The sequence below is a fragment of the Dysidea avara genome, chromosome 12 (genome assembly GCF_963678975.1).
Source record: "Dysidea avara chromosome 12, odDysAvar1.4, whole genome shotgun sequence".
Lineage (NCBI taxonomy): Eukaryota > Metazoa > Porifera > Demospongiae > Dictyoceratida > Dysideidae > Dysidea > Dysidea avara.
Genome location: NC_089283.1, coordinates 14,323,885 through 14,338,851, shown reverse-complemented (window position 1 = coordinate 14,338,851; position 14,967 = coordinate 14,323,885). Strand labels below are relative to the sequence as shown.

Sequence of the window (14,967 nt, the reverse complement as noted above, 5' to 3'; positions counted from 1 at the left end):
GAAATCAAAGGTGGCGGCCAAGAAATGGCTGCAATGATGTTAATGCTAAAAAAAATTAATAATGGCTTTAAAATTTATTAGTATTAACATCGTCACAGCCATTTCTTGGCCATACACCACCTTTGATTTTGCAACTTTTTTCACCCAGGCTTTTTAAGGCCGCCCCACTTTTTCACAACTCGGCTGTTTTTGTGTGGATCATAAGATCTTGAAATGACACTAGCCTAGGTATTAAATTGTCTCATTTTAGCAAGTAGCTAGCCATCTAATCTAGTTCCACTTGTTTCCTTACTTGGATCATTCTCACTTCAGCTGCAACATTTTGAGTTTGTTTACTTACTTTTTGTAGCATGTGTGATATATTGATCCTTACTTCCTTTAATTCTTTTCATAGCTAGTAACATTAGTCTAAGTATATGTAGAGTGAACATCCTTAGTATCAACCACAGTGTAGAAACCTTGCAGTTGCATGGCTTCACTGAATAACCGTTAATACATCACTGCTATGTAGTTAACATTATTGTTTGCAATAAACAATACTAAACACTTTTATGTAGATCTAAAATTCATGACCATTAGCTTAGCAATTATTTAAAAGTGGCAGCATCTTGGTATCTTGTATATTCCACAAATCGTCATACAGGCCCATTTGAAGGTAGGTAACTGCTAACATGAGGCTAGCTATATCCAGTATCAAATTAGTAACATGAATTATAAAGTTCTACAAGGGTAAATCAAAAGTCTAAGCCTGACATTCTATGCACCTCACATAGATTAATAGCTATCTGCATGTATGGCCATGCATATTGCAGGTTTGTGTAACTTATGAATTAAAAGATGTAATCAATTATAAACTTTACTAACATATATGGTTTGAAGGGAGCACTGTGAAATCTTTTTGCAATACACTACATATGCATGTAATGGAGTGTGGCATGTTAAGTATATGTACTATCAAACACAAAATAATAGACAACCTAACAGTGCAAAAATTTCCATTTATTACGTGTATGCACACTTAATATGATAGAGTTTACAAATTCTTAGAATGTGCAATTGCTAATAGTTCTAATCTTCATCATCAGGTGCACCACAAAAAGACGGCCAAACATGCAACCTCTTCATCACCCATGAAAATATCATGTTGTAGTAAATAAATGTTCCAATCACAAGAATTAAAAAACCAATTGGCTGAAAAAGATTAAATTTTTGCCACATAAAAGCTAATCCAAATATCCAGATAAAGAGGGTACGGACATTATCAAGCGTTGTTCTGGTGATAGCGTTTATTTCTTTTGTTACACTCATTCCAGCATAATTTAAAAAGGCAACACTAACAATAGAAAGAAAGAATGCCACAGTTAGTGTGGGAATATAAAATATCTGGTGGACTGCATCAATAACATCTTCAAACCGAGTAGGCTGTTCCCAGAAAATTGGTCCGGATGGAAAGTGCCATGGAATGAAGTACATTGCAACAAGACCAATTCCAAGAAAACAAAACCCAAAAACTCCCTCCCAGCCTATTGCTTGTAACGGAGGTACATTTAACCCTTGTACAAACAGTTGTTCAACAATCATCTGAATAGCAGCAACAATCTGGGCAGTCACAATTAGTAAATCTCCAGCCAGGACTGAATGTGCATCACCTGAATTGTCTTCGCCTAGCACATCACCTAATCCAACTACTACTAAGCCAATAACAACAGTCATCATACCCACCCAGTGGTACAATCGAAGTTTGCTTCCAAAAAATGCCACCGATAAAAGAGCTGTAAAAATAATAAGTGAACCTCGTAACAGTTGAAAACTTGATGCATTTGTTAAGTTGAGTCCAACAAACATCGTAGATGTACCAATAATATCACAAAGAGCTGGAATTGCAAACACCCAAGGTGAAAATTTCTGTTTCCCGAATCTGTTCACATCTTTTTTTACCCACTTATGATAGTAGAATAGAATTTTAAACACAACTAAACAACTTGCTTCTCCAACAAACATTCCAAGAGTCTGTAATAACAACCTATGTAACATTATTTTACACAAAATAGCATACCTGTACATAGGGATGTATAAAATAATGCTCAGCTTTTGGATTAGTACCTTTAGCTTTTATAATATCAGCCCATCTATAGTAACAATGTATATAATGGGATAAGTTCATTATTTGCTAAGACATATACATGTACAACATAATGGCATCAATTAATTGATATATAAATAAATGGAAATCATCTGAATATTGGTACTGTATATTAGCAGATATAATTGGTTGATAAATGTTAGGACCTTGCCCACAGCCAGCTGAAAGCCAACTGTGGGCACGTGCCTGGTTTCCTGAAATTGTTTTTATAAAAATGTGTGTGTGTGTAAATGAAGTTTAACACAGCTAAACAGAGGAAGTGGAAACCCAGGTGGGCTTAATTAAGCACTATAGCACATGTGCAGTGAAATCTCGTAGATGTGTAGTCAAATACTGGAGGTTTAAGAGTTAATGGCTGACAATGGTGTAGGAATAGGAGAAGAAGTTGGCGGCACCTTTTTCAGACCAGCATATGACCACTATTGCCCTCATCCAACAAACTCAGGTTTCAATGTTATCCAACTCTCCCCCAATACAGGGGGTTACAAAGCAGAGAGAAGGGAGGAAGTGGGTTTGGGGATGAGTTGCCAGCTGTAAAATCAACTGCCAGATGACTCGACTTGGTTGTATAAGTAATAGTTATACCATGGCTGCGAGGGATTTTGCTGATATATACACCCAAAGCCCGAGGGCTGCGGGCCCAAGGGCTGCGGGTGTATATGTCAGCAAAATCCCAAGCAGCCATGGTACAAGTGATATATATTACTTAGGGTGTACTCACCTAATAGGTGAAAGAACTAACAAGAACTCATCCCATTTGTTTTATACAGTAGCATCTGAAGATTGATTGTGGTTTTAATAGCGTGGGCTAATAGCCATCAAAACGTTGTCCATACGTTAAAACGTCATTAATAAGTTACTATGCTTCAACACGCAATGTTAGAAAATTTGCGATTGTGGGATGGAGTTTATATTGTTATCATTTCTGTACTAAGTTAAGCCAACTAACTTCGCTATTGGGACAGTAAGTAAGTTATTATATTAAGCACTTAGAACTGTAAGTTACTAACCTATTTCAACGTAGCAGTAGTAGCTTTGCTGTTCCATGGTCTGTTCAAAGGCTGATACACGGTGGGTAGAAATACGCATCAACAATCGCCCAAACAATTATTGTGTACCTTCATTATCCTTTAGTAACAACCAACTACTCTATCTTAGCCTATGTACTAAGCTTAGCAACCTCTGCAAAACCGAGTCCCACAATACAAAGCTCTATGTCGCTCAATATAACGAGTCAAAGCGCATCGATTCTTTGAACTGGCTGGGTATCAAAGTCATTGGCAAACCACTTTCCCATGATATTGCCCGGGCAATATGCCAGTTAAACACCGAGCGGCGCCTTTGAATGCCCACGCTAAAGTGGTATATTATATATTATCATTTCCAGGCTCAACGCATTTACAACGAAGTATACAATCACCAACAGGACAACCTTCCAATAGGGTATATATGCACAGAGCATAGCCAGTTCATGCAGTGTGTGTGTGGGTGGATACACAATAAATAATTTTATAAAGGGGCAGTGGCATATTAATATAGTGATATTCATACACAATAATTATAGTTTGAATTCTGAGGGACTGCCATTAGAGTAACTGCTCTCTGGTATGGAAGATATTGAAAGTCGATGGGTCATAACGATGAAGCACTTGATTCTTTTAGACAACAACTGCAAAGGTTGTAAGGTGTTTGGAGTACGCGGCACTGAACATCAAAAAGGGCACTTGGAAGATATAAAATTTAAACTAATAGTCAAGAGTTATCCTGTTGTTGCAAGATACAACCTGTGTGGCCATGATGAGAACTAGGTAACTGGCAAGACATTTCACAGATCCAGCTGTTAAAATGGGGACCTGGTTGCCTGGTGCCAACTGGGGAAGCACCACACTTAGCTGTGACATCCATGGGTACCTGGGAAGCAAATGCTCAACTGTGCATGTCTCTTATAGCAGTTGAAGGTCCAGGTGGGACCTTGGGTGCCCACTCCTTCACCTGTGAGACATGGTACAGCCTCCTGCGGGTTACTAGTCCTGCCCCAGGAGGGCATGCCTGTGCTGACTCATAGCACCTGAGTAGCACACAGGTGGCCTCTGAGCAGCGTGACCACGTAGCGGCAGCTGAAGGCTTTGTGTGTGTGTACCAATAGGGCATGTACAAACAGTGCCACAGCCAGCATTAGCAGTGTGTGCGTGCCAGTGGAAATGATACAGCACATAGGAAAGGGGGTTTAACTGGTTTTTGATAAAATTTGGCATACGCTAACAAACAAGTAAGCCAGTACATTTGTTTACTTGTAAGTATGAGTTGTTATTAAAGATGCTCAAAATTGCAACAAGGTGGTGAAAGCCAGCACAATAAGTAGACAATCCCATATCAAGCCAATGTGGTGACAGGCCCTGTTGCAACTAGAGGCCAAGTGCTGACGTGGCATTGGCACATTGATTTGTGCATATGATATGCATACACAGATTGTTGTAGTAGCAATGCACTATTGGCAATGCTGAAGGTGGAAAATAATTCACCTATATAGCAAGCCAGGTGAAGGATGAAGCACACAAAATGCACAATACAACAATGAAACAGGGGCGTGGCTGGAAATTTTAAATAGGTGAAGCAGACTCTGCATGGATCATGAAACGCAGCCACTTTAGTATGTGATACAAATTCAGCATGCATAACATGCTCTGGTTAGGGGTCTGGGGCATTCCCTCCAGGAAATTTTTTGAAAATTTGGACAGGTGTTACAAGTTTGAATATGAAGGTGATTTAGTCATACTATAGCAAAGAATGCTCATTATAATAGTATATGATAATCCATTACCTGCAGACTAACTCTGGCTTACTGTAGAAGTATTACTTGTAACAGACTATCTTTCACAAACTTGTAACAGACTATCTTTCACAAACTAGATCATTAAACTCATGAACACCCCATAAAAATGTACAGTAGTCTTCTACTATCATTTGGTTTTAGTGACTCAATGATGACATCCATTTTAGCTAACACACACAAGTTGGCTACCATTTGATTAACATGCTAACTGTTGTCATGAGCAGTGATCTGCTATGGATGACAAGGGTGGCTCCAGGAATTTTTAATAATTGATTTCCAGTCCAGATCTTGTGATTGTAGGGCTTATCTGCATATATGTAGTATGTTATTAAATTATGCACAAAAGGCATACCAGTGTAATCACAATACAATAGTACAGCATGCAAGACATTTCAATCTGGTGGCAGATCCAGAGGGGGTTTCAGATTTGGATATCTGGGATATTTTTATGCGTGCATTAGTGTTAAACAAGTGTGTACTCAGCATGCTCCAACTAGGGGGAGGGGGGTCTGGGGGCATGCCTACACATGAAAAATTAGTCTGATATTGAATTTAGTAACACTTTTGATTGAATAAACACTATAATTACTACATGGTGTTATCAACTCTAGCAGTGGCAATTCTAAAAGCTGACATTTAGAGGGCAAAGCAAACCATCTGAATGCCCTCCCCCCCACACACACAGAGGAAATTTTTTGACATTTGTGACCTGCTGAGCAAAAACCGGCCGTTTTCGCACATTCCTTGGATTCCATTTTATTACTTCTCTGTTACCTACGTATATAGTAACAAAGAAGTGGACAGCCAAAGTTTCAGTCTTTTGTGACGAATAGTCTTGGAGTTATAGTGATAGACGGTTGGAACAGGAATAAACTCAATTTGTACAGCAACAATATGGCAAATAAATTACAGGCACTTACTCAATCGATCATAACCCACAACTGAAACAAGCTGCGAAGATAGTCAATCTGTTCACCATGAACTGGCACATCGATCAAGATATGGTGTGTTTTCCCTGTACATCTCCGTGTGGAGAAAGAAGAAGAAGGCCATTCAACAATTAAATGACAATGGTAAGCTTTATTTCTACCACATCTTACATAAGTGCCCATAACTCATGTACCCTAAGCTGAAACAAAGATTTTCTTACTCCAAATGAACAGGAGAATCTATTGGTGTATAGGTTTTATTGATTTGAGCTTTGTTTCAGTACATTTAAACATACCTCTTAACTGTCACGCCTCCAGCGTGATTCTCACAATTTGAGGTGCAATCTCATGCTCTCATGCCCAAGGTATTGAATCTCACGCCTACAAGCAATGTAGCTTAACTTCCACAAAACATTCAGTATCAGAACAAAAAAAAGTATATAAATCTTTGGATATTTATGTAGTTGTACACGGTTTGTGTCACGTGATCATTCTCATGTGATTCCGGTTATTTAAATGAGGAAATGGCACTGGAACAGAGCACTGGATTAAGACATGGCTGGGGACAACAGAGTGAGATGTAGAAAGAATGTTTCGATTGCCTGGCACCTACAAGTGTTATTTTTGTTATATTTTGTGCTGAACTATGCGTCATTAAAAATGATCACGTTATACCATAGATACACTGCAAGATGAAAACAGAACAAGCAACTACATGTGGTTGAACACTAAAAGATGGTGACCTCCAAAGGATAAAAGTGCACTATCAGAATTCAATGGATACATCAGTGTGTTCAACTAATTCTAGTCTGTGGCATAGTAGATGGCGGCAGAATGTATGTACTGATACAATTAAAGCAGTTAATCCTGCATAAACAGATATATAGATAGAAAGCATAGATGCACAACTACACCTTATCAGCCTAAGGGCACATTTTATGTATGCTGTGCTTGTCCTCTCCCATCAGGATGAATGGCAGAACCTTGTTGATCTCACTCCTGGCAAAGGCTACAGGTTGAGAGCTCTGCTACTACAACCACTACAACTACTACAACCACTGCAATTACTACAACCACTACAACTATACTACAATCAGTACAACTATAATATTATACTACAATCACAACAATCACTGCAACAACTACAACCGCTACAACGACTGCAACTACTACAACCACTGCAACTACCACACCTACTACAACCACTGTAACCACTACCAAGGGCGGCAGAACAGGGGAGCCATGTGCCCCCAATCGAAAAGTAGGAGCAGTACCCCCATGTTCCCCAAAATTTTGAAACTTCTCTGGCTTTGCAGTAGTTGCAGCAGAATAAATGCATGACAATTAGACTAATAAGTGGTGCCAACACATAGGAAGGGGAGGCTACTAATGTACTGGACAGCTGACTGACTTACATACACATAGTGGACCACATGATGCATCCATTGGGAACCCACAATTTCCTATACTTTTTTGCGCACAGTTCAAACTCCCGTGAGGAATAGTAGGGTTAAAAGTTGTGGTTTTGTGACCAACCTCTGGCTAAAAAAGTTTGATGGTTTAATATTGTACTTTAGGACATTTTAAACAAAATGAACTCCCATGCCGCTTTTTAAAGTCCGGGGAAAGTTCAGTAGAGCCAAAAGTCCAAAATGGCTACTAGCTGACATGTGCAAAAATAAAATAATGATAAAAATTCAAATAAATGTTCTTTTTAGACTACTTTGGGATCAAGGAATCCATTTCTGATGTTATTTTTGTGATTGGATGTTCTGTTAATGTAAAATTTTAAGAATTTTGTTCAATAAGATCAATGCATCAACGTAAATAGTGTGTTAAGTCTAATTCAAGGTTCATTCAATGACTCCAACTCATTTGATGATTCAGGTTCAGTATCAAAATCAGTTTCATACGCAGCTTCAGATTCAGCTCTGAATTAGCACAGTCATAGCCACACCGTTGCACTGATGGGACTGGAAGTGAAATTGGAAGGGCAGGTTTGTGTGGCGCACTGGTCTGCAACAGCCATTCACCAATTCCCAACCATTACCTATAGGAGAGGGATGTCTTCTCAGGTCAGGGTGGCACTGAACCTAGGCTAAAAAGTTGGCACATTTGATATGCTGCTCAAGATTGTCATCATCAGGAAGCAAATGCAGATTTTTCCTTTAGTCTTTTCCACTTGGTTGCATGGGCTAGATTCAGAAAGGAATTTTGTGTGTCTCCATACATGTAGCAGATAACAAAGGACTTTAGGTCATTCAAGACATCATCACTCAGCAGAGTGCCTTCTCTACACTTTGAGATGAGGCTACGGGCCACAGTACTTTTTGACAATTCTCATAGAGGGATATCTTGCTGTGCCCAGAAAAACAGCTGTTGGCATCACAGCCAGTCAAGACATGAAAAGGTATGAGATTTGGCAAATTGTGACCGAATTTGACAAAACAAGGCTTCCACGCACATCCACTTTTATGACTTTGAAGTACCATAACTCAATGTAGGAGTATGCCATTAGTTTCAAAGTTTGACCTAGTATTGTACTATGCTATGGAAAGACCTTGTGAAATTTTTAGACCTATAGCTTGCTGAGTAGTCAAGTTACAGTTGATTAAAGTCAGAAAATCGGATGTGTGTGGAAGCCTTGTTTTGTCAAATTCGGTCACAATTCTTAATGCACAGCAAACACTTTTTACATTTAACTAGTTGTTCATAAGCCAAAGTTTATCATTATCCATAGAAAGTAACAAAACATCGCAACTGTGGCAAACATTTTGAGCATAATAGGCAAAATTTTTGAACACTGCAGCATAGCATAATAGGCAAAATTAAAAACATAATAGGCTGGTGCCTAGTATTCTTCAGATATACGATGTTTCATGAACTCAGGTAGAGACAGTAGACCACTGACATCAACACGGATGCTAGTGTCCTGCTATCCATTTCTCCTCATTTTAGTTTTAGTTTATTTTGACTTTTCTTGATGGAATCACTGCAAAGGTGAAATGCGAATTACGTTTTATGCGATCATGGATGGATTTTTCTTTAGAATAGATGTGCTCATCTATGAAAATTTTTATCGGCTGGGCCTCCCCCATCTTGCTTGGCCTTCTTGAAGTCTCAAATGAGCTCAAGCAGGTGTAGCAGGAATAGCTAACTGTAAGGTTCTTAGACAGGGTGGTGCTGGATCAAAATGGAAAGCATGAGGTTAGATCTTGTACAGCTTGCCCATCTCTGTGCATGTGCTGGAGTATATTCATCGTGCTTTTGAGAGAGTTGCTTTCTATTCACCTGAGCAGCTTGAATTCGACCAATGTTGTTGACAATTTTTGGTATCAACTATTAATTGTTTCTCATTGCAAAGAATTGACAGTCAGCTAGTTTTAGTCAGCTAACTCTGTCAAGGAGGTTGTGCACTGTCAAGAAAAGTACTACTGACTGTGGAGCTGAAAGAACAAGGCTTAATCACTGTAAACAGCTAGCTAGTTGATTGTTCCAGTAGCTACCAAACTTAAATTTCTTGGTTATAGGAACATCCAATCACAAAAATAACATCAGAAATGGATTCCTTGACCCCAAATTAGTCTAAAAAGAACATTTATTTGAATTTTTATCATTATTTTATTTTTGCACATGTCTAGCCATTTTAGACTTTTGGCTCTACTGAACTTTCCCCAGACTTTAAAAAGCAGTGTGGGAGCTCATTTTGTTTAAAATGCCCTAAAGTACAATATTAAACCATCAAACTTTGTTAGCCAGAGGTTGGTCACGAAACCACAGTTTTTGACCCTACTAGAATTGGTTTAAAAATTAAAAACATGCTATGTGACCAGTTAGTTGGGTGTTGTTTCCAAAGATAATTGATTGTTGTGATGATGTATGGGACTAGAGCAAAGTGTTTCATGAATAAACAGGTTGGGAACAGCAACTGTATAAGGGTACTCTAATTGGAGAGCAGCAACTGGTACTTTGGTCAATAGATCACTACTTAAAGAGTAGTACATTGAAGGAAGGCTGACAACATTTTATTTAACAGAGGTACCTGTACTGTATTGATTCCATGGCTAAATCACGTGAGCTATATTCTGATCACTCGAAAGTACAATTAATGGATTCAGGAGTTGTGAATGAAGTAAACAGTGATGCACTACGTACAATACAAACATTTATAGACAGCCAAGCCAACTGGACCAGAGCCTAGCAAGGGTGAAAAAAGTTAATATACAATACAAGTAAACAATGCAAACAAACATACTCATCTTGTGTAGCACTTGCATTTGAATCTTCATATTCGATATTGTGCATGTGTCTTCATTTTCAAAGCCTGGCACATGCAAATTATGGGCTATGTAAAATTCGAGCACAAGAGAAATCCACTGTACCGCATTGTAAACAAATGCACGTGACATGCAAACCATTGGGGCAACAGAAATGAAGCCAAGAGTTTCGAACTCCCCATGAGTAGATGAATAAGATGGTGTATAGGTTTAATTGATTTAAGACTTCTTTTCCTGAGGAATTCCTTAATTAAACCTTGTGTAAAATTTTCTTTGTAACACACGTAATTTCGCCAATTTTAAAAAAAATTCATTCGCATGCTTGTGCGAACTAGATGGATTTTCACTGAGACGGTCACAATTTCACTAGTACAGTTGTCCTACTGAGAACAATAAAATTATAGCTTGCTATGACTCGCAAGTAACACTGTATAATCCATGTTATCTGCAGTAACATATATCTGCACAATGTTAGTTGAATTTCTGTAGGAAATTGCTAAACTACTAAATGTTTCATAATTAAAGGCTATAGTGACTGATGCTTCAGTAGTAAGGAGGTTCTAATGCGGCATGACAACAATAGGGGTTTGGGTAGAATTGCATTAAAAAATATTGTGACTAAGATGAAATTGTACAATATTTCAACAGCTGTAAACTCACTGAGTTGCTCCAAGGTCATAATGGATGCGGCAAGTCAGTGTTTGGAATATATGTAAATTACATGATCTCTTAAAAACAGTACTGATATGGCTATAGACTCTTAAGATATTGTGCAAGCAGCTATTGTGACCGGATCTGCGAAAACCCAACACAGTCGCACAAGCCTAACTTTACAGTATAAAGCATTGAATACAATGGGTGAAATTTTGAATATTATTGAAAAAATTCCGTATATTTTTTGAATGCCTTTTTCTTAGCGAAAGAAGGGAGTAACAATAAAAACCTGGATATCACTTTATTTGTCTACTCAAGAGGAGTTGGAAATCTTTGTTTTGTTGCAAGGACTCACAAATTTGGGCATTTGTTTACATCGCATCGAAGCGATTATACATGATTGATCTTTCTTCAAAAATTTTGCCTTTGTATGCAATGACAAGGAAAATCTTACCCAGTAATCGATTCCACTATTCATGGCTAACCCGATGGTACAAATTTCAACCACGTACATCAATCTGTTTGTAAGTTACAACCATTTTATGAGTGCCTGTAATTTATTTTCCCAATATTTGCTGTACATATTGACCTTTCTGAGGAGTCTGATCAAGGGGTCCACAACTATGAAAAATCCTGTATGAGATTTCAAATCTTTGACATTTTTGGGAAACATTTCAAGCAATATTTCAGAGAAAATAAAGTATCTTTGGCATCAAGGATAGTTAATCATGTGATGCTTAGTATCTGAAAGTGTGCGGAAACTTTTCTTGACCTTGGATTTCCATTGCTACAAGAGGATGCTGGACGAAGCACACATGATGCCTCAATTACAGAAGCATACAGGAAATAACAGAACTTTACAACAATTTTTCAAAGATTTCAGATTTCAAATGATTCAAGATTTGAGATTTCAAAGTGGCTGTACGAGATTTCAGGGGAGTTGCAGACCACTTGGGTCTGATTCGCCGGTTCCACTGTTTACCACTCACTGCATTACCATAAGGCCACTTCAACTAAATATTTTGTTTCTTGGGCCCGACCGACCCTATATTTTTCATTTATATTAATCACATGATCACCTTGCAAGTAGTGAAAAATGCCACAAAGGGGTTGCAAAGTTACCTTTAAGCTGTCATAAAAGTAAGTAATAATCAATATCTAACCATATGCCTACTCACAAGTGACACAGCAATCATGATGTAGCTTAGCCACCATTTAACTTGCAAAATCACTCTTCAGCTGGCAAAAATTAAACCTTTTATTTTAATTTTACTGACCCACCGACTCTGTACTTGGCCCGAGAAACAAAATGGCTGAAGTTGAAGTGGCCTCAGTAACCATGAATGAAATAATACTTGAGTGGGGAACCAACCACTGTCAGTAGTCAGGAGATCCACTTATGGCATTGCAAATGGTCCAAGGGTTCACTTGTGGCAACCATAACAAATCTGTGGAAGGGATGGGGAGCAGAATATTTGCAGCATGACAGACCACCATAAGATGCACATATAGCACAAAAATGTAATTAGCTAATAATGTAGTAGATGGGTGGGGTGCAACTGACATTGATAAAGAAATGCAATGAATTCGTTGTACTCTACCATCACAGTAGGTGCCACGTGTTTGGCAAGTACAGTACAACTACAGCTTACTTTATGGTCAAAGTAGTGATTGTTCCAGTTACGATCATTAACACTGACACAAATACTATAAATAGTGTCCTTTTCCTCGTATGCCATTCTGTTGACTGAGACTGGAGATTAACTGCGTTATATCCATAGGCACTAGTTAAGCTTCCAGATTTCGGCCGATTTCCTTCCATACTTGTGGTCAGTGTGATTTTTCTCCCCACGGCGCTCCGACATCGATTGGAACTTATAAGCGCCTGCTCCTTGCTTTAAGGAGCAAGCGCTTATAAGTTCTAATCGATATGTGCCGTGCGGAGAAAAAAAAAGCGCGAGATTACCATGCTATCTAGACCTAGCTGCTGCCAATAGAGTCATTAATCAGTCGCCGGACGAATTGAGACGAAATGATATCCGGACACCGGGACGGATGTATATCCGGACACCTGTAGCAACCAAACAAACGGTTCCATAACCCTGATATGTAGCACAGATTACATACCAAAATTTATTATTTTTATTTATTAATGCTTTACAGCACAAGTGCTGAAGGTCTGTAGGACACCTGGTCCTACAGCCTGCTCAAAGACTTTAGCTACTTAAGGTGTGTTTGAAAAGTTGGAGAAAGGAGAAAATCACTCCGATCGGCTGAAGCATGTAGGAATATGAAGCCCAAACGTCCGTCCGAAAAAACGATCAAAAAATCTTAGTATATCCGGACAACAGCTCATAATTCCACAAGGAAAGAATCGATTACCGCTAAAATCTATTATATGTAACTTTATAGTCTATTTTCTTTAGCTATAGTCTATTTTCGTACTATGATAAAAGTTTGGACGTGGACCTCCAACTTATCTCACAGAGGTTAAAGAAAAGCTTGCTAGCTTTTTCATACGCTGTGCAGCTCGCTGTGCAAAATTAAGGCCACTCCAAATAAATTGTCTGTTTCCCGTCCGCCGCCCGCATCTAGTTACTGTCAGCTCTAAATATTCCGTATTCTTCTATTATTTTCCGGTTATTGTTGCATACTGATAGGCTCACTTGAAACCATGTCAGCTCACGTGTCAGCAATGCTATCAAGTCGACACAAACTTCACGTTTGTGCTATTTTTGCAACTTAAAAAGGAAGGAACAAGCTTAAGAATGCTTTTATGCAGTTTTTAAATGGTAGTGCCAGGAAAATAATGGCTTGAAAAGCTGCCAATCTTATAATGAAATAATGGAAATGGACCGCCGCACACATGCAAATATGCTTGAATCCAGGACGGGAAACAGAGAATTTATTTGGAGTGGCCTAATATTGGCTATGGCCATACTCTGCGGCAACAAACTTTAGCATTGGTGCAAAGCATCATTGAGTTAAAGGGCAGTCACCAAAGGGTGGTATGGCACAAGGATGTTGCTCTTCAGTCCACTTTGAAATTATAATAATTAGCAAAGCCCTGCAAAGGTAATACGCTAATGTACAAATAGACAATTATAAATTTGATAATAAAGTATAGATAGGGATTCTTTAAATTGTTCAAGAGTTAAGCCAGTGATATGTAGCTACAGCTTGGGCACCTTATAGCAGAGGGTCAGTTAACAAACTGGAGTCTGTACAAAGACGAGCAGCTCGATTTGTGATGCATGATTATTACCAAACTAGCAGTGTATCAAACATGTTATTATGTCTTAATTGGAATACCATGGAAACACACTCAAATGTTGCACAAAATTATTCGTAGTAGTGTGGATGTCTCACTACCTAGCTATATAACACATAGAACAAGGCATACCAGGGGCAGTGACCTTAAATTTATACAGCCAGACACAACTATTGACGCATACAAGTACAGCTTCTTTCCTACATCAATTCGATTATGGAACAATTTACCTAGAGATATTATAAGTTGTAACAATTTAGATTCTTTTAAGGAACATTTAAATAACACTACATTGTAACTTGGCCTTAATTATTACACCTATATTGTAACATACTCACTCATGTGAGTTCTACGCAATTATTACCTATATATAAAAATAAGTTGTACAGCAGTGCCTTATCAGTTGTCAGGGCTATGGCAACTGATAATGATGGTTTTGGATAGGTTCTTCCATGCTCCTTGACACCTTTACAAAAAACAAGGTGCTGCACAAACCAACCCATATTTTCAATTGTGAAGAAACTGGCATGCCACTTGGAGCAACCAACAAAAGAGTTGTTGTAAGTATCGGTAGCAGTGCTGGCTGCATCACCAGCAATTGCAAGCTGCAAATTCAGTTTTAGCCTGTGTAAGTGCTGCATGCAGGAGTGTCAATGCCGGCTACCTTTTGTAATTTTTCAAAGAAAAAACAATTAATTATAGTTTAATTGTTGGAGAAGTTACAGGGACACTTTATGGTCTTTTGGACAAGGGATGGATGACGCATGAACTCTTTTTACAGTGGTTCCATTTTTTCTTTTATACATACTTAAACATAGACCTGTGGTTTTATTATTGGATGGGCATTTGTCCCATTATTG

At 38.4% G+C, this 14,967-nt stretch overlaps 1 protein-coding gene across 2 annotated transcripts; it reads right to left on the bottom strand.

Annotated features, from left to right (window-relative positions):
• Positions 1–929: 929 nt before the first annotated feature.
• Positions 930–12,716, bottom strand: LOC136240812 (solute carrier family 35 member F6-like). Of its 2 annotated transcripts, XM_066031870.1 has the most exons (3): positions 12,489–12,716; positions 2,057–2,129; positions 930–2,010 (listed from the first exon to the last, which is right to left on the bottom strand). In XM_066031870.1, exons 1-3 carry the CDS (start codon positions 12,656–12,658, stop codon positions 1,069–1,071), a joined length of 1,185 nt encoding a protein of 394 aa, XP_065887942.1. In that variant the 5' UTR covers positions 12,659–12,716; the 3' UTR covers positions 930–1,068. The 2 variants fall into 2 exon arrangements, with proteins under 2 accessions (XP_065887942.1, XP_065887943.1); XM_066031871.1 differs by lacking the exon at positions 2,057–2,129.
• Between the last annotated feature and the right edge of the window lie 2,251 nt (positions 12,717–14,967).